This window comes from Oncorhynchus clarkii, chromosome 16 (assembly GCF_045791955.1).
Source record: "Oncorhynchus clarkii lewisi isolate Uvic-CL-2024 chromosome 16, UVic_Ocla_1.0, whole genome shotgun sequence".
NCBI classification, from domain to species: domain Eukaryota; kingdom Metazoa; phylum Chordata; class Actinopteri; order Salmoniformes; family Salmonidae; genus Oncorhynchus; species Oncorhynchus clarkii.
The window spans coordinates 30966559-30994187 of NC_092162.1; the positions used below are offsets into that span (position 1 = coordinate 30966559).

At 41.5% G+C, this 27629-nt stretch overlaps 2 protein-coding genes across 2 annotated transcripts in view; both read right to left on the bottom strand.

Moving 5' to 3' along the window:
- Positions 1 to 258: 258 nt before the first annotated feature.
- LOC139367295 (tetratricopeptide repeat domain 34) lies at positions 259 to 6970 on the bottom strand. Its single transcript, XM_071105520.1, has 7 exons — positions 5253 to 6970; positions 4245 to 4467; positions 3637 to 3820; positions 2542 to 2708; positions 2100 to 2373; positions 1454 to 1668; positions 259 to 1244 (listed from the first exon to the last, which is right to left on the bottom strand). Exons 1-7 carry the CDS (start codon positions 6968 to 6970, stop codon positions 687 to 689), a joined length of 3339 nt encoding a protein of 1112 aa, XP_070961621.1. The 3' UTR covers positions 259 to 686.
- A 6219-nt stretch (positions 6971 to 13189) lies between these two features.
- Positions 13190 to 27629, bottom strand: part of LOC139368312 (tumor necrosis factor receptor superfamily member 25-like) — a 36260-nt gene continuing 21820 nt past the window's right edge. The window contains exons 7-8 of the mRNA XM_071107059.1: positions 26093 to 27541; positions 13190 to 16475 (exon numbers count right to left, since the gene is read on the bottom strand). Of these exons, the coding sequence (XP_070963160.1) occupies positions 27195 to 27541 (347 nt within the window). The 3' untranslated portion in view covers positions 13190 to 16475; positions 26093 to 27194. The remainder of the gene's footprint in view (positions 16476 to 26092; positions 27542 to 27629) is intronic.

Here is a 27629-nt window from a genome sequence, read left to right on the forward strand (position 1 = left end):
CTGGTATTCTGCAATTGTAAATGACAAATTATGATTTGTCTCAATGACATTGAAGCTGAATGAACTAAACACAATCAGTCTTTAACTTGAATGTAACAAATTGAATGTAAAAAAAAGTAATTGCTGTCAAAGACATTTGGTTTATTACACATGAATTCAAAAATACACAAAAATAAAACAAAAGTTGTTGTGTGTAGTTGCATCTTTACAGTCTTACTAGTTATGTAGTAAAATAGTCAAACGTAATTACACAGAAATAACCTGTGTTACTTGTTTGTTCCTTTGGGATTCTTTCAACCACCACAAGGCACCATATAGGCCAGGTATCAAGTATATTGAATTGAAGCCCCAGGGAATATCCATTGTTCCCACGCCATTTCCTATTAAATGTCAGGAATGTGATTGCAAAATACTCACATATTACAAATAAATTCTATGACTTTTCCATGTTTACAAAAACACTACCCAAGGGAAATGCTCATTATTCTATTAGCCCTCATTCTGAATAAGATATAAATGCAGCTTCCCTTTTGACATTCTAAATATTTTCGCGGTAGCAATTAACTGAGGTTTAGTGTACATAAAAACAAATTGTCATAGGGTTACTTTAAGTGAGCTTTACTTGGAAGGGTTTCTTCCAAAGTACAGTACAATGGTATCTCAAGGCACTACAAAGGTACACTAATCTAGTGTACAATGCAGGGGCTGCAGTGCTCCCGCTTGACCCTGGCCCTGAGCCTGCGCAGCTCCATGTGCTCACTGTCCACCAACAGGCCGCTCTCGGTCAACCTCCAGGCCTTACTGAGCTGCTGCTCTCCGTAGTGCTGCAGGGCCATACGCAGGAAGCACTCGGCCAGGCGGGACCTTCCCAGCCCGGCCTCCACACACAGCAAAGCCTGGCCCCGGTGGAGCTCCAGGGCCCGGCTGAAGTCGTCCAGGGCGGGCCCCTCGTGGGAGCACAGCACCAGGCTGCGGCCTCGCTGACACAGGTCGTCTGCCCAGACGTGAGGCTCTTCTGGGGCTCCGGAGACTGTAGCGTCGGAGGGGTCACCGTGGCTCCGGATGACCCGGTCCAGGTCGGCCACAGCCCGTTCATGCAGGTCGAGCTGGGCGAGGCAAGCGGCCCGTTGGCGCAGGAACTGCGGTCGAAGCTCTGCCGCGGCTCGCACAGCCACGGTCAGAAGGGCCAGGGCTTGCTCCCAATGGCCACTCGCTGAGACACTGCCTGCTTCCTGGGCTGCTGCCTATGGTAACATAGACATAATTGTGTGAGTACATATTATGATGAGAGTTGACTGTTACGTAATAAGAGTTGATTGTTTTGTCTTGTAATAAGAGTTGATTGTTTTTTCTTGTAAGAAGAGTTGCTTTGTCTTGTGTGGGTTGAAAAAAGTAATTATAAAAAAGTTAGCAATCTGATTGGTCGATAGGCGTTTGTTGTCTTTGTTTTTACTTGTGCCATGTGTTTCCTGTGAATCGGGGGAATGAGGGTCAGCAGGAAGTCCAGAGTAGAGGGTTCCTTTTCGGTCAGCTTGCTCAGCCTGGCGCCGCCTCCGCGGTAATTCTGCTGCCAGGCCTCCACCACGCCCACCCTGGCCTGAGCTGCAGCCTCCCGGGGATCCTGGCCAAACACCTGAGACAGGTGAGCTCCTGCTGATTTCACCTCACCTGGATCACAGGGGCAGATATTTCAAAACAGCTACATGTACTAACTGTGCACAGCTTAGCACTTCCAGTTTACTATCAGAAGCTACCATTCTTCTGCTGTACTTTTAAGTATCTTCAATCTACAAATGAATCTGATCCGGTATCATATAACAGCATCATCAAGAAAAGCAACTTCACAAAAATATACTTCAACTAAAACCTTCCTAAAAGTAGGCCTGCTTAGACACTGTCCATACTGTGTCATCTCTAGGGCAGAACAGGACAAAGGCTAAATCCCAAGTCGACCCATAAAACCTACACCCTATGCACTTGTGAAAATCTGAGATTACTTCATAGGTGTAATCATAGGGCATATGGTCTAGGTGTCATCCAAAAAGAGCACTCACTGATGATAGATAACTGAGAGTCTGTCAGCCAAGTGCCAATCTCACCTTTGGCCAGTAGTATATCTACGTAGAGGAGATGACATCTGGTGTCTCGGCAGTCAGTCCTCATCAGGACTCCTCCAATTAGAAAGGCCTCTCGAAGCTCTTCTTCCTGGCAGGGGACGGCCTTAGCCGCCAGGATCTCAGACAGATTGGTCCGGCAGTACTGCTGCAGCCAATCACAGACCAGTTTCCTTGCCTTATCTTTGAGCGATAGGATGTCTTTGGTGACGGCGTCCATGCTTATTTGAAGTGCTGCCAGTATATCCTGAGTGCATTCCTGGAAAACAAAGACATTTTTATAATCGTCTTGAGATTATCTGTCAATCAGAAGCTGTCAATGTGGATGTAGAGCCCTTAAAACAATTGCTTTAATGCTGATGCAAAAAGCAATACTAGCACTGCATGTACAGCAGGATAAGTATCCCCCATTTTTGTGTCCTAGTACCTTCTGTTGGTTTAGCATGAGATAGGTGAAGCCTCTTCCACAGAGGGCCTGCACATGGTCAGGGTGCTCTTTCAAGATGGAGCTGAAATCAAAGACGGCTGTCTTGCGTTGGCCCAACAAGACATAGCACCTGGCCCTTTCCATCAATGAGTTTGCTGCCTCACATCCTGCAAGTAGTAGACCTTACATTAGTTGTATTGCCTATAATGTCATGAATGTTAGTATATATAAAATATACACTGAGTGTACAAAGAATTAGGTACACCTGCTCTTTCCGTGACAGAGACTGACCAGGGGAAAGCTATGATACCTTATTGATGTCACCTGTTGAATCCACTCAATCAGTCTAGATGAAGGGGAGGAGACATGTTAAAGACGGATTTTTAAGGCTTGAGACAATTGAGACATGGATTGTGTATGTGTGCCATTCAGACGATGAATTATTTAAGTGCCTTTGAATGGGGTATGGTAGTAGGTGCCAGGCACAACGGTTTGAGTGTGTCAAGAACTGCAACACTGCAGGGTTTTTCTCGCTCAACAGTTTCCCGTGGGTATCAAGTATGGTCCACCATTACCCAAAGGACATTTAGCCAACTTGACACAACTGTGGGAAGCATTGGAGTCAACATGGGCCAGCATCCCTGTGGGACGCTTTTGACACCTTGTAGAGTCCATGCCCCGACGAATTGAGGCTGTTCTGAGGGCAAAAGGGGGTGCAACTCAATATTAGGAAGATGCTCCTAATATTTTGTACCCTCAGTGTACATTGTACTATTATGATCTATTTGAAACATAATGACGAAGCTACACTAAAAAAGAGACCCTTTATCAAGTGTTTATGATTCAGAGATGCATCTACCGCAAACAAAATACAGTATAAACCTAATTTTAATCTGGCAGCATTACTTACTTTGAAACTTAATTTGGAAAATCTGAATTTTGTCAAGGGGGAGGTCAGTTTCTATTACAAAAGAGAATGGAGGATAAATGTCACAAAAGCAGGAATTCCTAACTATCATGGAGGAGCTTCCTACACAACAAAACATGTATCCAAAATTATGACCTATGCTTGACCAAATGACAAGAGCCAATCACCAGAGGCCATGATGGCGATGGACATGGCCTGCATCAGGGTGCACTCGCCTTGCAGGCCCTCCAGGATGCGTTTGGAGGCAGAGTGGCAGTAGCCCTGCAGCAGCAGCCGGTCCTTTTTAGACGCCACGGCCAGCAGGGGGCGCAAGCAGCTCGTATCACCACACTGGATCAACTTCTTCAGCAGCTGAAAGAAGAACAGACAAAGCATGAGCACAGAGTTAGTTGATAGCAGTCATTAGCTTTTTAGTTTATCATGGCAAATTTGGGAACATTTGTCCACAATTTCAACATGTGCATATAATTCTGGATAGCTGTAACAGCATTTGTAAAGTGTGAATTTATACACATTTAAAAAGTATAATTTGAACACAATGTTACTTAGGGCCAAGTCAAGTGTATTGCTGGTGTATAATAACAAGTGACTTTCAGTATCAAAAGGTATTTTTGTAGTCATATTGTGGTCTCCTGACAAGTGTTCTAAAGACATCTTATACTGTAGGTAATATTTTTTTTTAAATGTTAGGACGATTAGAATGACTGTTTATGTTGAAACACCAAACATAATAGTTTGCCCTTTCACATAAAGCAATGTTTACATAATGATGGACCTGGTTGGCATCATAAAGGAAGCCCCGGTGCAGTTGTAGCAGGGTGAGGCGGGCCAGGATGGGTGCACGTGGGCTAGTGGGCCCAATGGCCAACAGCAAGCGATACGCTTCCTCCACCCGGCCCAGCAGGTACAGGGCATCAGCCACCAGGATCTGAGGAGCGTCAGCACTGGGCTGTAACTCCATCAGCAAAACAGCCAGAGAGTGGACTCCAACTGGTGTCCTGCCAAAGAGAGAGATTCAATCAGGGTATCAGCCGATACTGAAATGACATTCATGAATTAAAAAACCTTCACTGAAAGTCATGAACATCTAATTGAATTCTAATTCAATAAAAATTATACAAATTGATACAAACTCTCTGACAGACAGGGTTTAAGAATGAAAAACGAATATAAGATCATTCAAGCACTGTCTAAAGAATAGCCAACTTGTGGGTTATAGCCTAATTCACGATGCAGCCTATTTTATGAGATCTTTCACATTAAAGTATTCCATGTGTGACATGCAGAAACACCAGTGTTAGGGAGTAGGGAACTACATGTAGTTCAACTAGTAATTAAACTACATTTTGCAGTAGCTTGGTGGAATTTGAAATAAATTCAAATTTTGGTAGTGTTTTCAGGAGTTAATTACTTTTTTGCCATGTAACGGTGTAGCTAACTACTGGAACTACACACAATTGTTTTTGCAAAAATAAGAAAATATGGGGGAAATATAGGCAATAAAGGTTTTTGCGTTTAATAGACTAAATTACACAGTCTGTTAATACCTGACCCTAGAGTGAACTGTTTCTTGCAATTTGTAGTCTGACATTTCATATTAAGATTTGATCATTTTCCCCCAAGTAGCTTGGATGTCGAGAACTACTTTTTCTAAGTAGCTTTAGTTTAGTGAACTATATTTTTATTGTATCTTAACTTCTTCTAGTGTGAAGTAATTGGTAGTTTGGTAAACAATGATAACAGAGTAGCTTCCTCAACACTGAGAAACACATGCGCTAGCTACCCTTCTTTGTAGCCATCTTTTGTCTGCGTAGGCTGTAGCTGTTTGGTCTGCTGGTGCTCTTGCTGTTCCAAGGGACTGAGACTGGAGCTGTGATCTACGGTCCACTCCTCCAGCATGACCCTGGCCTGCTCCAACAGCACGGTGAGCAGCAGCCCGCGGCAGTTCCAGGGAACCAAGCAGCGTACGGTCAGCGCAGTGTCCTGGGGCTGCAACCTGCTCGCCGTTACATAGTCCAGGGCTGTGAGGTAGTGCAGGCCCCCCATCATGCGCAGGACGCCCCTGTCGCACAGCGCCCGCACACAGCTGGAAGGGTGGGGTGCCTTGTGCTCGATCACCATTTGAAAGTCCTCCAGGGCCCCCTTGTGGTCATCTGAGAGAAGACGGGAGTAGCCGCGCAGCACCTGCACTGTGTTCTGGTAGCTATGCTGGGCGTGGGAGTTGGTGTGGGTCGCCAGCTGGCTGCAGATGGAGAGGGCCTCTCGGAACTCGCCCCGCAGGAGGAGGCACTCGGCCAGCCGCACCCGCAACTCTCTGCTGCCCCCGTCGGGCTCCAGGTGGCACAGCGCCCAGAGCTGGGCGATCACTGGGTCCAGCAGCTCCACGCCCTCAGAGGAACGCAGGTCAAGACGGACCAGGACTGTCTCCCTGTACCCCAACAGTCCTCTCTCTGCCTGCTGACACAGTTGCATGCGGGCTGCCGCTCCTGTCCCCTGGTCCACGAAGAGCCTCTGGAACTGCAGTCGTGCTGTGGCAGGGTGGACTCCAAAAGCCTCACCAAGGTCCCGGCTTGTCTCCGTGGCTCGCCCCCCTGTGGAGAAATGGGTGGCCGCTCTACTGGTCAAGAGACTGGCTCTTCTTTCTGCTGGCATCCCCTTAACCACCTTGCCTGTACCTGACTTTGGTTGTGATTGTGAATGATCCTGCAAGGCAACAGAATAAACATCTGCGCTCTCTTCGAACTTGCCTAATGAAAATAAGAAGGCTGCTTGCAGCTCTTGCACATCTGTGTCCCCTGGCGAAACAGCCATTAAGAACTCAAGGAATTCAGAGGCAGCTTCTGCTACAATGTCGATGACCTCACTCGCTCTCTCCCTAGACTTCATTTCAGTATTTTTTGGCAAAATGTGCTCAGAGAAGACCTTCACTATCTTGGGCAGGTGCTGAGCTTGTCTACCCTTGACCAGTCTTACAGTCTCCGATTTATTGTCTTGGAAAGCCTTGAGATAAAGCCTAGGGCCTTTGGGACTGTAGGGGTCTGAGAGCAAGCAGGTGAGGGCTCTAGTTAACTCCAAAACCACACAAGTGGAACCCTCTCGACATGGGTTTTGCTTTCCTTCGAGCAAAGCTGAGCAGCGTACAACAATCTCGTCACAGCCCTGACCGGCACCCTGAAATATGGACTCCATTTTGAAAAGAGAGGCAGACACATTGTTTGGGCTCAGTGTTGATAGGAACACAGCTGCCAGGCCTTTGTTGAGGCCCTCCATGGAGGTCTGGATCTCCCCATGACCATTGAGCCAGGTCTCCAGAGTGGAGATCACCCTAGCCAACCTGGAACCCCCCAGGCCTTGCATGTGACCCATGGTGGATCCAGCATGGCTCTTGAAGGTAGATATGTACAGAGCAGTGGCCTTCCCCAACTCTCCAGTCTCTAAGAGTTTGTCTCCTTCTTGGCACAGGTCCGCCACTCCTATCCCAGCAGGTCCCAGGGCTGTCATGATCACGCCCCCCTGCTCTCCAGTGATTAACACTAGTTCATATGACTGTCCACAATTGGGGGGAAAAACACATGTTATATAGAATCATAGTTTAAAATGAGAGATTATTTTTTATTAAAATACCACAACAACATTGACCAGAATAACCAATGTGAACTTGAAATATGAGAAGTCAAACTTAGCATAAGTAGCCTAGCTCTTAGGGCAATAACACAAAGAGCTGTACCGCAACTATAGTAACACTGTAGTGGCTCTAGTTGCGCTAATACAGTAACACAATTGAGCCTGTCAAATTATCTCCAGAATATTTCAAAGCTATATGTTAAAGTTGAAATGAATGATAAAGCACACTCTTAAAGGGGCAATCAGCAGTAAAAAATGTTTTACTTATTAATTAATTATATGTACCCATTTATTATTGAAGAATATAACTTGCCTCATGAGCTTAGCTAGTTCAAATGTCATCCCCCATCAGAACCCAGAATATAAGCTTGTTTTATTTCAATGTTTGTAAACAAAGTAAATGTAAACAAACACTATATAGCTTCAAAACATGGTTAAAACTATAGTTTTGATATCATGCATGGATGGTCAGTCCTGCATCCATAGCTCTGTCTATGAATTTGAGTGTGGTTACATTTCTCCAGCCCCATCCCTCATCTTTTTACAGAAAAAAGGTCAGGGATCTGCTGTTGTTACCACTGCTGATTGCTTCTTTAAAGTTGGATGACTGAGAAATATACATTTGGCTTTCCTTTACCTTTAATCATTTTGTGAGCTCAACTTTCTGTTTTATGAATAAGGTACATTTTCCCCAGAGAAAAATGTGTGCCTAGGCAAGCTTGCTCAGTCCCCTATGTTTGTTACAACCCCAACTGTCCTCCTAGGTTTTCAGCCAGTTCACTTTGTTTATTTGTTACTTGTTGCTAGATAACTTATAGCTGCTGTCTCTGCAAGCTGCTAAAGTTATATACCAAAAAAGGAACTCTAGCATTAGCTAGCTATTCTTTATAGTAACTGATATATAGTTTGACCTACATTTCCTCAGTGTGTTAGCTAACCAATTTGTTGGCTATTAAAATTCAATAGGCAAGAGACTCTCAAGAACACAATACACATTGCTGTGCACTGGCCCCATATTTGTAATTCAATACAGCGCAGCCAACTACTGGTATCAAGTAAACTACTGTCACTAGTTTTGAGAAAGTCTTACAAATGTACTTCTAAGCATAGTGCATGCTAATACAGGCTAATATTAGGATGATTATGTCTGTAATAAACGCGCGAGCCAGTACTACCTTTTGTTCGTGGCAGCGTGTTTCCGTGGTTACTATGGAAACCAAACGCTCAGACTGCTGCACATTTCCAGCATAGATGAGGTTGAGGAGCTGCTGTACAAAGATTTAATCCATTGATTTGAACGCCTCCGTCGTCCTTTCAAATGTGTAAGGTTTCTCATTTCCGATTGCCCTGTTTTTGATGTAGATAAGGCGTATTTTGCCATTGAGATCTGGAAAGTATTTGCATGGCTGCTTGCTTCTTTCTCACTGCTAGCATTTGAGATGATTAGCATCTGTCTGTTCAGCCATGCTTTGTCTGTTTCTGTTCTTTTTTCTTTCTGCCCATAAAGTCGTACGATCGCCTTCTGTTATAACCAACAGACACAGCCAGGGTTGCCAGGTCTAGCTAAATGTCTAAGCCAATGAACACATAAAACCCGCCCACAAGGCTTGAAAACGTTTTTATTTTTTCATTGCAGCAAAAGAGGAGTTGCCACATTTATCCAATAGGTGTCTCCATAAGGACAATCTACACTGATTGCAAAAAACATTAAAGGACACCTTAATATTGAGTTGCACCCCCCCCCCCCCTTGCCCTTTGAACAGCCCCAACTCATCTGGACATGGTGTCAAAAGTGTTCCATAGGGATGCTTCACCATCTGGCAGTCTGACGGACTAATCTGGGTTTGGCGAATGCCAGGAGAATGCTTCCTGCCCCCAATGCATAGTGCCAACTGTAAACATTTGGTGGAGAGGAATAACGGTCTGGGGGCTGTTTTTCATGGTTCGGGCTAGGCCCCTTAGTTCCAGTGAAGGGAAATCTTAATGCTACAGCATAAACTGACATTCTAGATGATTCTGTGTTTCCAACTTTGTGGCAACAGTTTGGGGAAGGCCATTTCCTGTTTCAGCATGACAATACCCCCGTGCACACAGCAAAGTCCACACAGAAATGGTTTGTCATGATCGGTGTGGAAGAACTTGACTGGCCTGCACAGAGCTCTGACCTGAAAAACAGCCACAGACCATTATTCCTCCTCCATATAGTATAGTATGATATGTTACCTTTGATATGGTTACATAAGACAGAAGGTTACCTAAAGGTGTAATATGCAGAAATCGCTTCGCCATTTCCTGGTTGGTTGCTAAAATTCTAAATGGTTTGCCTAATTTCAGTTTATGTGAAAAAAGCACTCATTCTGTAGAGAATCATTGTACTATCTAAACCGCTATGAAAATTATTTTTCAAAACCCCAAATATAGTATTTTCAGCTGTATGAAGCTGAAATAGTGCACATAGAACAGATCTACCGCTTCTTAGATTTGCTTTCAATGTGAATGGCAGATCAATAACTCAACATTTCTATGTGAATTTGGTCGGGTTGCCCAAAAAAGTTAAATATTGCAGCGTTAAAGCAAAAACATGTTGTACATTTTGCAAATTTCTAACATATCATACGAATTGTAATTCGTAACATATAAGAAAAATTACTCTCATGGACATGTATGTGTCGGTTGTTTTGCTCTAGGACGCCCACAGGCGTCACAGGACTCTGAAGGTTCCCTGGTGCCAGTTGAAAAAATTAATTGAAGTACAGTACCAGTCAAAAGTTTGTCATTCTAGGGTTTTTCTTTATTTTTACTATTTTCTATATTGTAGAATAATAGTGAAGACGTCAAACCTATGAAATAACACATATGGAATCACGTAGTAACCCAAAGAATGTTAAACAAATCAAAATATATTTGAGATTCTTCAAAGTAGCTACCCTTTGCCTTGATGACAGTTTTGCATTCTCTCAACCAGCTTCATGAGGTAGTCACCTGGAATGCTTTTCCAACAGTCTTGAAGGAGTTCCCACATATGCTGAGCACTTGTTGACTGCTTTTCCTTCACTCTGCGGTCCAACTCATCCCAAACCATCTCAAGTGGGTTGAGGTTGAGTGATTGTGGAGGCCAGGTCATCTGATGCAGCACCCCATCACTCTCCTTCTTGGTCAAATAGCCCCTACGCAGCCTGGAGGTGTGTTGGGTCATTGTCCTGTTGAAAAACAATTGATAGTCCCACTAAGTGCAAACCAGATGGGATGCATATTGCTGCAAAATGCTGTGGTAGCCATGCTGGTTAAGTGTGCCTTGGATTGTAAATAAATCACAGACAGTGTCACCAGCAAAGTACCCACACACCATCACACCTCATCCTCCATGCTTCATGGTGGGAACCACACATGCGGAGATAATCCGTTCACCTACTCTGCGTCTCACAAAGACATTGCGGTTGGAACCAAAAATCTCAAATTTGAACTCATCAGACCAAAGGAGAGAGCCTCTTCCACCGGTCTAATGTCCATTGCTCATGTTTCTTGGCACAAGCAAGTCTCTTATTATTATTTTTGTCCTTTAGTAGTAGTGGTTTCTTTGCAGCAATTTGACCATGAAGGCCTGATTCACACAGTCTCCACTGAACAGTTAATGTTGAGATGTGTCTGTTACTTGAACTCTGAGGTGCAATCTGAGGTGCAGTAAATTGCCGATTTCTGAGGTTGGTTACTCTGCAGCAGAGGTAACTCTGGGTCTTCCTTTCCTGTGGTGGTCCTCATGAGAGACAGTTTCATCATACCGCTTGATCGTTTTTTTGCGACTGCACTTTAAAGAAACTTTTAGTTTCTTGACATTTTTCGCATTGACTGGTCAAATAGCTTGTAAGCTTAAAGTAATAATGGACTGTCATTTCTCTTTGCTTATTTGAGCTGTTCTTACCATAATACTTTTTTGGTTATTACATGATTCCATGTGTTATTTCATAGTTTTGTTGTCTTCACCATTATTCTACAATGTAGAAAATAGTAAAGATAAAGACAAACTCTTGAATGAGTAGGTGTTTCCAAACTTTCAACTGGTACATTCAGTCAATAAAGAATTTGAGAATCATTAATTGAAACCATGAGGTGTATTACCTGCTCGGCTCTAGTGGAGTCACAGTTTCGCTTTGCATTGGCAAAATATGTGTTTCATGATTGCTGCTGCTTGTTCCACTCCAAGAACGTTTCTTTGTGCTTGATAAGCATATGATTTGTCACAGAGATTGTTGTAATCTCTGCTCGGCATCAGACTAATTTTGTGCTTCAGTTGCTCTTCTCTACTTCGATAAGAATTCACGAACTGGCATTCATTCTACCAGCAGGCAGAGCTCTGACTGATGTGTAGCTACTTTTCTCCGTAAAATGCAAGATTAACTACAAGCAAACCATTATTAGGAAATGTAGCTGGTTACATTCTTTATATGAAAAAGATTGGAAATATGATGGCCATGCATCATTTTTGGAAGAAAAAAATATTGTTTTTATATTGTAAGCTTATATTACGTTTTTTTATACTTGTGTGCAATGTTCCCTTCTATTTTTTCAGCACTGAGCAAATTTCAGGTCTGCTGAGCACAAACTTGAAAGTTGTGAAAATTCTGTGCAGCTTACTGTGAACACCGGGGCTGTACTCGCTTTAAGTTAAAATTTTAACATTGGCCAAGTAGGCTACTGTGGCTATTTGATCATAATGTGGGCCTACCACCAAAAACAATGAAGAAAATGCATCCCATAACATTTTAACATGGAAATAGCTGTTCTATCATTCAACCTACAATAGTAGCCAATGTACGGTGTTCAATGTAGGCCTACATTCCATGAGACTTTTTGGAGAAAAAAAACATGCAGGGCTTGACAGTAACCTGTTTATCCACTTGTCCTTTAGATAAGGTGACTGAAAATGTTGTGTTGTTTGATGCAAGAAACTACTATACAAAATAAAATTCATTATTATTCCCATACCATTATTACAGAGAATCAGACAAATAATGCTACCCTCTGCCTATTGGTAATTTAGCTTATTCAAGCCTGTCTCAAAATACAACACTGCCTCTGTAAAACAAAAAAAAGCTCTTTGCCTGACTCGCTTTTCAAAGATGTCTAGAAATGTCTACACGTCTTTTGCTCTTCTAGGAAGCAATCACTCCCCTTTTGCTAACTACAAATGCTCTATAACTGGGCTAATAATTCACTAACTAGAAAAGTATAGGAACATAATGTGCACAAGTGGCTACATGCAGCTCTCACTTTTATCTCAAAACAAGTGCATCTACTCACAACTGCTCATGCTGTAAACACAGTCCAGTTCAAAGTAAATGGCACAGATCCATATATGGTCTATTTGCATATAGGTCTACTGCAACTCTGATTGGTTATGCCACACCGGTCTGAGTAGAGTACGGGCTGAGTCGTGTGTGCCAATGCAATGGAATCCTACTCCGATGCGTTCTGCCTAAAACCAAAACTCTTGCATAGTTTGTTTTGTTTCGATATGTTGCATTGAAAGTGACTAATATTGCGTTGATTCGATCACAATCGACAGAGTAAAGGGAATAGTGTTAGTGGGAATAGTGAATAGTGGGAATAGTGGGAATAGTGTTAACAGAAAACTCTAGAACAGTGGTCCCCAACCTTTTCTGAGTCAAGATCAGTTTGAGTCAAAATGCAAGCCGAGATCTACTGCTCATATTTGTTTTTTAACACAACTTAAAAAACATAAGCCTATGTAACATTAACCAATTAATAACAGTACTGTAGCAATGAGGTTTGTGCAGTAAACTATAGGCCCAATAAATTATCATTGCAAAAATTGTAGGCTATATCAACATAATCTCACACTCAATTCGTGCAAATATGTACAAAAAGTACTTCAGCATATTTTGTGTGTTTTTCTGCATTTTTGTGTGTCTTAATTTGTTTGAAAATACACATTTTTGTGCCACTCAATTCGTAGGAAAATACAAAAAAATGGTGCAACTTCACAAAATACATTTTTGTATTTCGGAATAAACTTCGGATTAATCTTTTGAAAGTCATTAGAGCAATGCATGATGGGCAATGATGTTCTAAACTAACTTTTGTGTTCCACATTTATTTACAGTGCATTCGGAAAGTATTCAGACCCTTTGACGTTTTCCACATTTTGTTACGTTACAGCCTTATTCTGAAATTGATTAAAATGTTGTTGTTTTTCTCATCAATCCACACACAATACCCCATAATGACAAAGCAAAAACAGATTTTTTTTTTAATGTTAGCAAATGTATGAAAAAAAATAAAAAATGAAATACCTTATTTACATAAGTTTTCAGACCCTTTGCTATGAGACTCGAAATTGAGCTCAGGTTCATCCTGTTTCTATTGATCATCCTTGAGATGTTTCTACAACTTGATTGGAGTCCACCTGTGGTAAATTCAATTGATTTTGACATGGTTTGGAAAGGCACAAACCTGTATATATAAGGTGTGTGTAAATCATCATTGTAAAATAAGAATTTGTTCTTAACTGACTTGCCTAGTTAAATAAAGGTTAAATAAAAAATACAAAATAAGGTCCCACAGTTGACAGTGCATGTCAGAGCAAAAACCAAGCCATGGGGTTGAAGGAATTGTGCGTAGAGCCCCGAGACAGGATTGTGTTGAGGCACAGATCTGGGGAAGGGTACCAAAATATTTCTGCAGCATTGAAGGTCCCCAAAAACACTGGCCTCCATCATTCTTAAATGGAAGAAGTTTGGAACCTCCAAGACTCTTCCTAGAGCTGGCCGCTCGGCCAAACTGAGCAATCGAGATAGAAGGGCCTTGGTCAGGGAGGTGAACAAGAACCTGATGGTCACTCCACAGAGCTCCAGAGTTCCTCTGTGGAGATGGGCGAACCTTCCAGAAGGACAACCATCTCTGCAGCATTCCACCTATCAGGCCTTTATGGTAGAGTGGCCAGACAGAACCCACTCTTCAATAAAAGGCATATGACAGCCCACTTGGAGTTTGTCAAAAGGCACCTAAAGGACTCTCAGACCATGAGAAACAAGATTCTCTGATTTGATGGAACCAAGATTGAACTCTTTGGCCTGAATGCCAAGTGTCACTTTTTTATTATTATTATTTTTTTTAACCTTTATTTAACTAGGCAAGTCAGTTAAGAACAAATTCTTATTTTCAATGACGGCCTAGGAACAGTGGGTTAACTGCCTGTTCTGGAGGAAACCTGGCACCATCGCTACGGTGAAGAATGGTGGTGGCAGCATCATGCTGTGGGGATGTTTTTCAGTGGCAGGGACAGGGAAACTAGTCAGGATTGAGGGTGAGATGAACAGAGCAAAGTACAGAGTGATCCTTGATAAAAACCTGCTCCAGAGCGCTCAGGGCCTCAGACTGGGGCGAAGGTTGACCTTCCAACAGGACAACAACCCTAAGCACACAGCAAAGACAACACAGAAATGGCTTGTCCTTGAGTGGCCCAGCAAGAGCCCAGACTTGAACGTGATTGAACATCTCTGAAGAGACCTGAAAATAGCTGTGCAGCGACGCTCCCCATCGATCCTGACAGGGCTTGAGAGGATCTGCAGAGAAGAATTGGAGAAACTCTTAAATTACAGGTGTGCCAAGCTTGTAGCGTCAAGCGTCAGATTTTTTTGCAGGTCTCTGTTTCCCCACATTTATTGATTTAATTAATTTCCAATCATGAAATGTATCCCCATTCCCCTATCAAATACCTTAATCGATTCCACAAAAAAAGACAAAAAACAGAGTTTTACTCCAATCTGGCAACCATCATAAAATCTGACATAGCACCAGTATCCCAAAGAATTATGCAAAAAATAGTATTTCGGTGACAACTTGGTTGATGAACAATATTGGGTTAACACGTTTGTTTTTTATATAAATAAATGTACGACGTAAAAAAAGTCAGTCCATTGCCCAAAATGCATTGCTCCAATAACTTGTGTGTATTTGCACAGGAATTAAGCCACACATAAACACACAAAATCTGTTGAAACACTTTTTGTGCATATTTCCACGAATTGAGTATGAGATTGTGTTGGATATATGATCACACTTGTAATAGTTTCTGTTGTTGTATTACTTGTGAGGCACAGCTGAGTGAGCATACATTTAAATAATGTGCTTTTTATTTTACTGGGCTGATGATGCCTGTATCTGATGGAAGGAGAGAGCAGCAAACTGAGTCAGCCTCTCAACATCCCGCCGCTCTCCCTTTCCTCCACTGACCAAAGGCACACCATCTTCCAGTTGTTGGAGACACTTGAGTCGCACTGCATTATTTCTGCCTCATGCACAAATTCATGCTGTTACTCCTATGAACAGAAGACCTAAGTCGCTAATAATAACAACAACGCAAGCCTTTAGATACACTTTCCTACTCATTCATTACTGCCGCAGTGCTTGTTGTAGCGCTGAGTGGAAATAGGAAAAGCGCGCATTTTATGGCTTATAAAAGTGAACTCACTCATTAAAACAGAAGCTCTGTGCTGTATTTGTCTTTACACAGAAATCTCACCGTATCAATTTTGCTGTAGTTTTCTTTTATGCCTACGATCTGCAGACATCCCGAGACAAATAAAAAAAAATAGGCACACATGGCTTTATCAATGTTTTTTTACAGAAATGTTTGGCGATTGACTAGGAATGCGAACGATCGGTTGGGGATCCCTGCTCTAGAAAGTTGAATAAAGTTAAACCTCGTGCTTCTCTCAGTGGGTTGATATTATGCATGGCAGTCCGGCAGTCTTGGGGCTACGGTGCGCAGTTTAGAGGGAACATTGCTTGTGTGGCTGCCAGCCAAATAGCGTATGGAATGTGTTGCACTGATGTATTTTCTGTCAAGGAAAAACGCAGGTGAAATGGTTTAAAACATGCTATTTTGATGGTCTGCGTTTTAGAAAATTCCGATTTCTGAAATCTTAACGAAACCGCCTATGCTGATGCTCAGGCGATGTAGCCCACCCACATCTGTGCACACTCAAACATGCACTTTCACACAATCGTGACAAAACTGAGAGACCAGACATATGCTACAAATAAAGGACAATGACACAATTGACATAAAACTGGTAAATATACTGAACAAAAATATAAAACGCAACAGATGTTGGTCCCATGATTCATGAGCTGAATTAAAAGTTTCAAGAAATGTTCCATATGCACAAAAAGCTTATTGCTCTCAAATTGTGAGCACACATTTGTTTACATCCCTGTTAATAAGCATTTCTCCTTTGCCAAGTTAAACACAAGAAGCTGATTGAACAGCATGATCATTACACGAGTGCTCCTTGTGTTGGGGACAATAAAAGGCCACTCTAAAATGTGCAGTTTTGTCACACAACACAATTCCACAGATGTAAGGGAATACCCCCCTGATTTGTACAAAAATGAATGTCAAAATATTGGCATTGGACAAACCATGTACACGATGTCCAATACCACCCAAAGCGGCGTTGATTCGTGCAAAGTATATGGCAAATGCCATATGGCAATTGCCAATTGTAACACCTCAAAAATCCAACAGGGGGCGAGTGCGCTCCACCGGGGTTTTTCATATTGGAAATGTAACCCAAGTCAACATCCAAAAGAAAAATTTTGAAAAAATGATATTTTTTTCAAAAACTTTTTACCCCTTAAAAAAGTGCTTTCTGGGCCTTTTTTCGAATTTCTTTCGCTTTTTTTGTCAATTACACATGTGTAAGAACTTTATCAACATACTTTAGTCATACTTTATTATCATTTTTTTTTTTTTTTTACTAGTGCATAAGGCATATGTTTTCTCCATTTGGAATATGATTTCATAGGAAGTCAAAAGTCAAAGTCAAAAGTAACGATTTTCCTCCGTGCAACTGGTGATCTGAAATGTGCAACTGGTGATCTGAAATGTGCAACTGGTGATCTGAAATGTGCAACTGGTAACCCCCAAAAAAATAATTTGATTCTATGTTTCCTTACTTTTTCAAAGTCACTGTGCATTTGCAATATGTTTTAATGGGCAGGTACCATCACGAATTTGTCATGCTATAAAAATCCTGCAGGAATGTGAAATTGACTGGCCCGATGAACTCGGGATGGCTTTGCAGTGATTCTGGGTCATCTCAATCGCTCGTTTGGGTTGATTTCAGAATGTCGCTTTTGGTGATGTTTTTTCACTATAGAATCATATTGCAAATGCACGTGCAACTGCTCACCCAAAAAAAAAATGTTTAGATTTTTTTTGTTTATGTTTCCTTACTTTTTCAAAGTCACTGTGCATTTGCAATATGTTTTTTCACTATAGAATCATATTGCAAATGCACATGCAACTGGTCATCCCCCCCCAAAAAATTTAGATTTTTTTTATGTTTCCTTACTTTTTCAAAGTCACTGTGCATTTGCAATATGTTTTTTCACTATAGAATCATATTGCAAATGCACATGCAACTGGTCATCCCCCCCAAAAAAATTTAGATTTTTTTTGTTTATTTTTCCTTCCTTTTTCAAAGTCACTGTGCATTTGCAATATGTTTTTTCACTATAGAATCATATTGCAAATGCACGTGCAACTGGTCACCCAAAAATAAAAATTTTGGATTTTTTTTGTTTATGTTTCCTTACTTTTTCAAAGTCACTGTGCATTTGCAATATGTTTTTTCACTATAGAATCATATTGCAAATGCACATGCAACTGGTCATCCCCCCAAAAAATTTTTAGATTTTTTTTGTTTATGTTTCCTTACTTTTTCAAAGTCACTGTGCATTTGCAATATGTTTTTTCACTATAGAATCATATTGCAAATGCACGTGCAACTGGTCATCCCCCCAAAAAAAATTTAGATTTTTTTTGTTTATTTTTCCTTACTTTTTCAAAGTCACTGTGCATTTGCAATATGTTTTTTCACTATAGAATCATATTGCAAATGCACATGCAACTGGTCATCCCCCCCCAAAAAAAATAGATTTTTTTTATGTTTCCTTACTTTTTCAAAGTCACTGTGCATTTGCAATATGTTTTTTCACTATAGAATCATATTGCAAATGCACATGCAACTGGTCATCCCCCCCAAAAAAAATTTAGATTTTTTTTGTTTATGTTTCCTTACTTTTTCAAAGTCACTGTGCATTTGCAATATGTTTTTTCACTATAGAATCATATTGCAAATGCACGTGCAACTGGTCATCCCCCAAAAAAAATTTTAGATTTTTTTTGTTTATTTTTCCTTACTTTTTCAAAGTCACTGTGCATTTGCAATATGTTTTTTCACTATAGAATCATATTGCAAATGCACATGCAACTGGTCATCCCCCCCAAAAAAATTTAGATTTTTTTTGTTTATGTTTCCTTACTTTTTCAAAGTCACTGTGCATTTGCAATATGTTTTTTCACTATAGAATCATATTGCAAATGCAGATGCAACTGGTCATCCCCCCCAAAAAATTTAGATTTTTTTTGTTTATGTTTCCTTACTTTTTCAAAGTCACTGTGCATTTGCAATATGTTTTTTCACTATAGAATCATATTGCAAATGCACATGCAACTGGTCATCCCCCCCCAAAAAAATTAGATTTTTTTTATGTTTCCTTACTTTTTCAAAGTCACTGTGCATTTGCAATATGTTTTTTCACTATAGAATCATATTGCAAATGCACATGCAACTGGTCATCCCCCCCAAAAAAATTTAGATTTTTTTTGTTTATGTTTCCTTACTTTTTCAAAGTCACTGTGCATTTGCAATATGTTTTTTCACTATAGAATCATATTGCAAATGCACGTGCAACTGGTCATCCCCCCAAAAAAAATTTAGATTTTTTTTGTTTATTTTTCCTTACTTTTCAAAGTCACTGTGCATTTGCAATATGTTTTTTCACTATAGAATCATATTGCAAATGCACATGCAACTGGTCATCCCCCCCAAAAAAATTTAGATTTTTTTTGTTTATGTTTCCTTACTTTTTCAAAGTCACTGTGCATTTGCAATATGTTTTTTCACTATAGAATCATATTGCAAATGCACATGCAACTGGTCATCCCCCCCAAAAAATTTTAGATTTTTTTTGTTTATGTTTCCTTACTTTTTCAAAGTCACTGTGCATTTGCAATATGTTTTTTCACTATAGAATCATATTGCAAATGCACGTGCAACTGGTCACCCCAAAAAAAAAAAAGGGATTTTTTTTGTTTATGTTTCCTTACTTTTTCAAAGTCACTGTGCATTTGCAATATGTTTTTTCACTATAGAATCATATTGCAAATGCACATGCAACTGGTCATCCCCCCAAAAAAAATTTAGATTTTTTTTGTTTATGTTTCCTTACTTTTTCAAAGTCACTGTGCATTTGCAATATGTTTTTTCACTATAGAATCATATTGCAAATGCACGTGCAACTGGTCATCCCCCAAAAAAAATTTTAGATTTTTTTTGTTTATTTTTCCTTACTTTTTCAAAGTCACTGTGCATTTGCAATATGTTTTTTCACTATAGAATCATATTGCAAATGCACATGCAACTGGTCATCCCCCCCCAAAAAATTTAGATTTTTTTTATGTTTCCTTACTTTTTCAAAGTCACTGTGCATTTGCAATATGTTTTTTCACTATAGAATCATATTGCAAATGCACGTGCAACTGGTCATCCCCCCCAAAAAAATTTAGATTTTTTTTGTTTATTTTTCCTTACTTTTTCAAAGTCACTGTGCATTTGCAATATGTTTTTTCACTATAGAATCATATTGCAAATGCACATGCAACTGGTCATCCCCCCCAAAAAAATTTAGATTTTTTTTGTTTATGTTTCCTTACTTTTTCAAAGTCACTGTGCATTTGCAATATGTTTTTTCACTATAGAATCATATTGCAAATGCACGTGCAACTGGTCATCCCCCCAAAAAAAATTTAGATTTTTTTTGTTTATTTTTCCTTACTTTTTCAAAGTCACTGTGCATTTGCAATATGTTTTTTCACTATAGAATCATATTGCAAATGCACATGCAACTGGTCATCCCCCCCAAAAAATTTTAGATTTTTTTTGTTTATGTTTCCTTACTTTTTCAAAGTCACTGTGCATTTGCAATATGTTTTTTCACTATAGAATCATATTGCAAATGCACGTGCAACTGGTCACCCAAAAATAAAAATTTTGGATTTTTTTTGTTTATGTTTCCTTACTTTTTCAAAGTCACTGTGCATTTGCAATATGTTTCAATGGGCAGGTACCATCACGAATTTGTCATGCTCAAAATTTTTTAGATGTATTTTTTTTTGTTTCTTACTTTTTCAAAGTCACTGTGCATTTGCAATATGTTTTAAAGGGCAGGTACCATCACGAATTTGTCATGCTATAAAAATCTTGCAGGAATGTGAAATTGACTGGCCCGATGAACTCGGGATGGCTTTGCAGTGATTCTGGGTCATCTCAATCGCTCGTTTGGGTTGATTTCAGAATGTCGCTTTTGGTGATGTTTTTTCACTATAGGATCATATTGCAAATGTACAAGAGTCAAGTGGACAAGAGTCCATCAGTCAATTAGATATCATTCTGACCACCAAACTGATACAAACTGACACCAAACCCACTTTTTCCAACTCGTTTAGTAGCCAACTATTACATACTTCAGAGCTGGCCCAAAATTCACAACCCCTTCGGTTCAAACCATAAAAAAACCATAAAACACGTAGTTACGTTCTAGCTGCGGGTCCATTTCTTATGTTATGTGTTGGCCTAGCTGAGGCGACCCCGAATCCCAAGTTTCGGCTCGATAGGTCATTTGGTGTCCGAGAAAAACCCTAATTGGTGCTGAAAATCCACTATTTTCCATGACTTGCTACGGGGTCCTTGAATGAGCTATTGGACAGAAACGTTGGGGTCTGTCTATATGGGCCGAGACGTTTGCAATGCACCTAGTCTTGCGACTCTGGGACATTTCTAAATGTCATCATTTTCGTGATGCAAAAATGAATTGAAGTTATTTCAAATGTACGAGGCTGTTTCTCGGTCCGAGAACCTTCTAGAGCCACGTAACTCACCACGCACCATCTACGGGAGGTCTAGAACAGGTTTCTAAAGTTTCGGAACTCTAGGTCCGACGGTTCTTTTTTAGCTCCAACAAAGCTAACTATTGGAGCCACTCTCTGTCTCTACGCACCCCAATACGTCCCTCCTTCCAAGTTGTGTTTTAGTGTGATTTTTTTTTCCTTTGAATTTTTTTGGGAAAAATGACTGATTTACAGTTCATGGGGGTTGCCTAATCACACATATGAAGTTTTGGAAAGATCAGACTTTTTTAACCCTTCGAAACAGCCCCTAAGACACCAATTATGGCACTTCCGGTTGGCACAGGAAGTTATAAATCAACACATATCCTCATTGGGGTATGCTGTTACAGAATCCTGAGTTTTAAGTCCTTACGTTAAGAATTGACTGATCTACACAGGGTTGAATGCACTATGTCTATCAAACTGCATGCAGTGTATGGGTAAACACTTTTAGGGGCATTTTAACCACTTCCGGTTGGTCCAGGAAGCTTAGAATCAACACAGGTAGACCTCATAGTGGCCTGATGGACTGGTACCGAAGACAGGTTCATACGGCATTCATAACCCACATAGGCCTCAGGTTGAAATTAGGGGTGCAGGCAATGTATTCCTATGGGGAGAGATGACACTGTAATCTGTGAGATCAAAAAACACTGTTTTACTGTTAAGGGTTAATGCCACACGGTCAAGGTTAGGCTTGTTCAGATCGGGAGGACCTTAGGAACATTCATGTGGTGCAATTTTTCTTCTCACTCTAACGGTTCTCTCACTGTCACCCAAAAGCAAATGACATTGTGGTGCAGGCTTCATTTTGGGCCTACTATTCTAATGCTCGCTGCGCCTAGACCGAGCGAGCTACGGTCAAGCGGGATATCTCGCTGAACTCGGTACGGCCTAGGGATTATGGTAATGCCATTTCCTGCTCTCTGTGTCTTTAAGCACCGCACTTTATCACTCCATCCTTCCTGTGTGTGTGTGAGGGAGCTTTTCTTTGACATCTGTTGGGATTAATGACTGATTTACAGTTCAGAAGGGTTACCTAGTCACACATATGAAGTTTTGGAGAGATGTGACTTTTTTAACCCTTCGAAACAGAGAGTGTGACCCAATTAAAGGCACTTCCGGTTGGCACAGGAAGCTATAAGTAAACACATGTCTTGATTTACATAGCCACTTACAGAATCCCGAGTTTTAAGTCTTTACGTTAAGAATTGACTGATCTACACAGGGTTGAATGCACTATGTCTATCAAACTGCAGGCAGTGTATGGGTAAACACTTTTAGGGGCATTTTAACCACTTCCGGTTGCTCCAGGAAGCTTAGATTCGACACAGGTAGATCTCATATTGGCCTGATGGACTGGTACTGAAGACAGGTTCATACGGCATTCATAACCCATATAGGCTTCAGGTTGAATTTTGTGGTGCAGGCAATGTATTCCTATGGGGAGAGATGTCACTGTAATCTGTGAGATCAAAAAACCCTGTTTTACTGTGAAGGGTTAATGCCACACGGTCAAGGTTAGGCTTGTTCAGATCGGGAGGACCTTAGGAACATTCATGTGGTGGAATTGTGCTTCTCACCCTAACGGTTCTCTCACTGCCACCCAAAATCAAATGACATTGTGGTGCAGGCTTCATTTTGGGCCTTCTTTTTTTCAAGTTTGCTGCACTCAGAACGAGCTACGGTCAAGCGGGGCGTCTCCTTGAACTCGGCACAGTCTGGAGACTATGGTGATGCCATTTTTTGTGTTGATTTCAGAATGCCATTTTGGTGATGGTCCCTCTCCGTTTAAACATATTGCAAATGTACAAAAGTCAACTAGCAAGTCAGTGTCCATCAGTCAATTAGATGTCATTATGACACCAAATGGATATCAATTGACACCAAACCCACTTTTTCCTACTCATTTAGTAGCCAACTATCACATATGTCAGAGCAGTCCCATAATTCACAGCGCCTTCGGTTTAAAACATAATAAAAAGGTAAAACACATAGTTACGTTCTAGCTGCGGGTCCAGTTCGGACATTATGTGAAGGCCTATGTGAGGCGACCCCGAATCCCGAGTTTCGGCCCGATAGGTCATTTGGTGTCCGAGAAAAACCCTAATTGGTGCTGAAAATCCACTTTTTTCCATGCCTTGCTACGGGGTCCTTGAACGAGCTATCGGACAGACACGTCGGAGTCCATCTCTATGGGCCGAGCCGGTTTCAATGCACCTAGCCTTGCGTCTCTGAGACTTTTCTAAACGTCGTCATTTTCGTAATGGTCAAAATGAATTGAAGGTATTGCAAATGTACGAGGCTGTTTCTCGGTCCGAGAACCGTCTAGAGCCACGTAACTCACCACGCACCATCAACCGGAGGTCTAGAACAGGTTTCTAAAGTTTCGGAACTCTAGGTCTGACGGTTCTTTTTTAGCTCCAACAAAGCTAACTATTGCAGCCACTGTCTGTCTCTACGCACCCCAATACGTCCCTCCATCCAAGGTGTGTTTTAGTGTGATTTTTTTTTCCTTTGATTTTTTTTGGGAAAAATGACTGATTTACAGTTCATGGGGGTTGCCTAATCACACATATGAAGTTTTGGAAAGATCAGACTTTTTTAACCCCTCGAAACAGCCCCTGAGACACCAGTAATGGCACTTCCGGTTGGCACAGGAAGCTATAAATCAACACATATCCCCATTGGGGTATGCTGTTACAGAATCCTGAGTTTTAAGTCCTTACGTTAAGAACTGACTGATTTACACAGGGTTGAATGCACTATGTCTGTCAAACTGCAGGCAGGGTATGGGTAAACACTTTTAGGGGCATTTTAACCACTTCCGGTTGGTCCAGGAAGCTCAGAATCAACACAGGTAGACCTCATAGTGGCCTGATGGACTGGTACCGAAGACAGGTTCATACGGCATTCATAACCCATATAGACTTCAGGTTGAAATTAGGGGTGCAGGCAATGTATTCCTATGGGGAGAGATGACACTGTAATCTGTGAGATCAAAAAACACTGTTTTACTCTTAAGGGTTAATGCCACACGGTCAAGGTTAGGCTTGTACAGATCGGGAGGACCTTAGGAACATTCATGTGGTGGAATTTTTCTTCTCACCCTAACGGTTCTCTCACTGTCACTCAAAAGCAAATGACATTGTGGGGCAGGCTTCATTTTGGGCCTACTTTTCTAATGGTCGTTGCGCTTAGACCGAGCGAGCTACGGTCAAGCGGGATAGCTCGTTGAACTCAGCACAGTCTGGAGACTATGGTGATGCCATTTTTTGTGTTGATTTCAGAATGCCATTTTGGTGATGGTCCCTCTCCGTTTAAACATATTGCAAATGCACAAAAGTCAACTAGCAAGTCAGTGTCCATCAGTCAATTAGATGTCATTATGACACCAAACCCACTTTTTACTACTCATTTAGAAGCCAACTATCACATATGTCAGAGCAGTCCCATAATTCACAGCGCCTTTAGTTTAAAACATAATAAAAAGGTAAAACACATAGTTACGTTCTAGCTGCGGGTCCAGTTCGGACATTATGTGAAGTCCTATGTGAGGCGACCCCGAATCCCGAGTTTCGGCTCGATAGGTCATTTGGTGTCCGAGAAAAACCCTAATTGGTGCTGAAAATCCACTTTTTTCCATGCCTTGCTACGGGGTCCTTGAACGAGCTATCGGACAGAAACGTTGGGGTCTGTCTCTATGGGCCGAGCCGGTTTCAATGTACCTAGCCTTGCGTCGCTGAGACTTTTCTAAACGTCGTCATTTTCGTAATGGTCAAAATGAATTGAAGGTATTGCAAATGTACGAGGCTGTTTCTCGGTCCGAGAACCGTCTAGAGCCACGTAACTCACCACGCACCATCGACCGGAGGTCTAGAACAGGTTTCTAAAGTTTCGGAACTCTAGGTCTGACGGTTCTTTTTTAGCTCGAACAAAGCTAACTATTGCAGCCACTGTCTGTCTCTACGCACCCCAATACGTCCCTCCATTCAAGTTGTGTTTTAGTGTGATTTTTTTTTCCTTTGAATTTTTTGGGGAAAAATGACTGATTTACAGTTCATGGGGGTTGCCTAATCACATATATGAAGTTTTGGACAGATCAGACTTTTTTAACCCTTTGAAACAGCCCCTGAGACACCAATTATGGCACTTCCGGTTGGCACAGGAAGCTATAAATCACCACATATCCTCATTGGGGTATGCTGTTACAGAATCCTGAGTTTTAAGTCTTTACGTTAACAACTGAGTTATTTACGGAGGGTTTAGTATGTGTGTGTTATTTCAGAAAATCATAGAAAATCACAGAAATCTCGCAGAGCTCCGCAGCACACTTTAAAAAGATTCGTATGAACACCCTGCAACTGGATCTGTAACCGTTGAAAAAAAAAAACGCCTATTTGTGACCATTGCCAAGTTGTCATTGTTCCGTTTCTCTTAAATGACGATAGATAAATGGCTGGTTCTTTTTTTATTGACACCGGAGGCTCCTTGACTTTGACCTGAAGTGGAAAAATAATTTCTCTATTTCCATTTAGGACCTTTAATCCCAGAAAAACGGCCATAACTCAAAAACCGTCGAGGCCTAGACGCCATCTTGTTCGGGGCCAACTGCCCATTATGCCAAACCTACGCTCACCAAGTTTCGGCTTCGAAATATTTTCCGTTTTCGAGATAAGGCCCCGTCGTGATTCGTGATGTTTTGCCAAATTGCCATATGATTCCGTATGCCCTCTTGTGGGAAATTCCGGGATAGCGGAAAAACGGTCAAAAACTTGTTTATTTTATAAAACGGAAACCGAATGTCCGACAAAGTTCATTTGATGACTTCCCGGCAGGTCTGGCCCTACCGCACGGCCCGACGCCGACCGCGAATTTTACAAACGATTTCGGACGTCTAGTAAGGGACCGTACATTTGCAATATGGACTTTCTCACTGATCATACACGAAATGCCGAAATGTTCCCTTAAGGTATGTGAGGGAGCATGCAATTGGCATTCTGACTGTTGCCAGAGAATTTGAATGTTATTTATCTACCATAAACCTCCTCCAACGTCGTTTTAGAGAATTTGGCAGAACCTCCAACCGGCCTAACAACCACAGACCACGTGTAACCATACCAGCCCAGGACCTCCACATCTGACTTCTTCACCTGCGGGATAGTCTGAGACCAGCCCCCCAGGCAGCTGATGAAACTGTGGGTTTGCGCAACCAAAGAATTTCTGCATAAATGGTCAGAAACCATCTCAGGGAACCTCATGTGCATGCTCGTCGTCCTCACGAGGGTTGTAACCGACTTCAGTGGGCAAATGCTCACTTTGTGCACAATTTGAATGCACAGAGAACCCGTGACGAGATCCTGAGGCCCTTTCTCGTGCCATTCATCCGTCGCCATCACCTCATGTTTCAGCATGTTTGGGTTGCTTTGGATCAACGTGTACGACAGCGTGTTCCAGTTCCCGCCAATATCCAGCAACTTCTCACAGCCATTGAAGAGGAGTGGGACAACATTCCATAGGCCACAATCAACAGCCTGATCAACTCTATGCTAAGGAGATGTATCGATGCCCAACAGATGCATATCTGTATTCCCAGTCATGTGAAATCCTTAAATTAGGGCCTAATGAATTTATTTCAATTGACTGATTTCCTTATATGAACTGTAACAGCAAAATCTTTGAAATTGTTGCATTTATATTTTTGTATAATTAAATAAACCACAACTTCATTATCACAGCGCAGTTTGTGAGCTCTCCAAACGTGTACACTACCAGAATGAGAACGGTATGCAGTATTAATATATTGAATAAACAGAAAAGACCATAACCAAACATTCTAGATTAATGGGGAAGTGGCAATGAATAACGGTAGCCTACATTTAGTACCTCTGATACTTTTGTTACATTGTGGGGAATTCATAAACATTGACAAACCGAGAGAGTGAGCATGGAGAGCGACCTAGCGCTTTGTTGCAACACAGTATTTGAAAACAATGTGATCTCTGGTTAAGACCGATTTTTGACGTCTGTTCGAATACTCATGTCCATCCCTACTCAGTTGTCCTATGAAACTGTGGTGATGTCATTGGTTGTGGCTCTCCACTGCAGCTGCTCCAGACAACCCTGCAGCTGGTAGGCACAGCCAGCCAGGTCCATGTAGAGCAGGGCTGAGTATACGTCCTCCAGACTTGCAGTCGGGCCCTGGCTCCACAGCCGCAGCATCTGGTACTGCCTCTCAATAGAGCCCAGGCCTGGCTCCAGCTCCACACGATCCAGCTGCCGGTCGGTCAGGGAGAGTGAGAATTCCTTCCATCGCAGGAATTCCTTCCATCGCCGCAGAGGCACCTCCTTGATGATGGCATATAACACCATCGCGGGCCAGTGCTCCTCCTGGGTGTCCTGGCGAGGGACTGAGGAAGAGAGGGGGAAGGGAGGAAATCAGGGCCAATATTCACAAAGCGTCTCATAGTAGGAGTGCTGATCTAGGATAAGGGTTCC

Excerpts from the sequence above, each read along its gene's own strand:
- LOC139367295 (XM_071105520.1), bottom strand. The coding sequence starts at position 6,970 with ATGACAGCCCTGGGACCTGCTGGGATAGGAGTGGCGGACCTGTGCCAA. Across the intron at positions 4,468-5,252 it reads AAAGATGGCTACAAAGAAGG|GACACCAGTTGGAGTCCACT; the intron begins GTAGCTAGCGCA and ends TCTCTTTGGCAG. Across the intron at positions 2,709-3,636 it reads CATCGCCATCATGGCCTCTG|GATGTGAGGCAGCAAACTCA; the intron begins GTGATTGGCTCT and ends TACTACTTGCAG.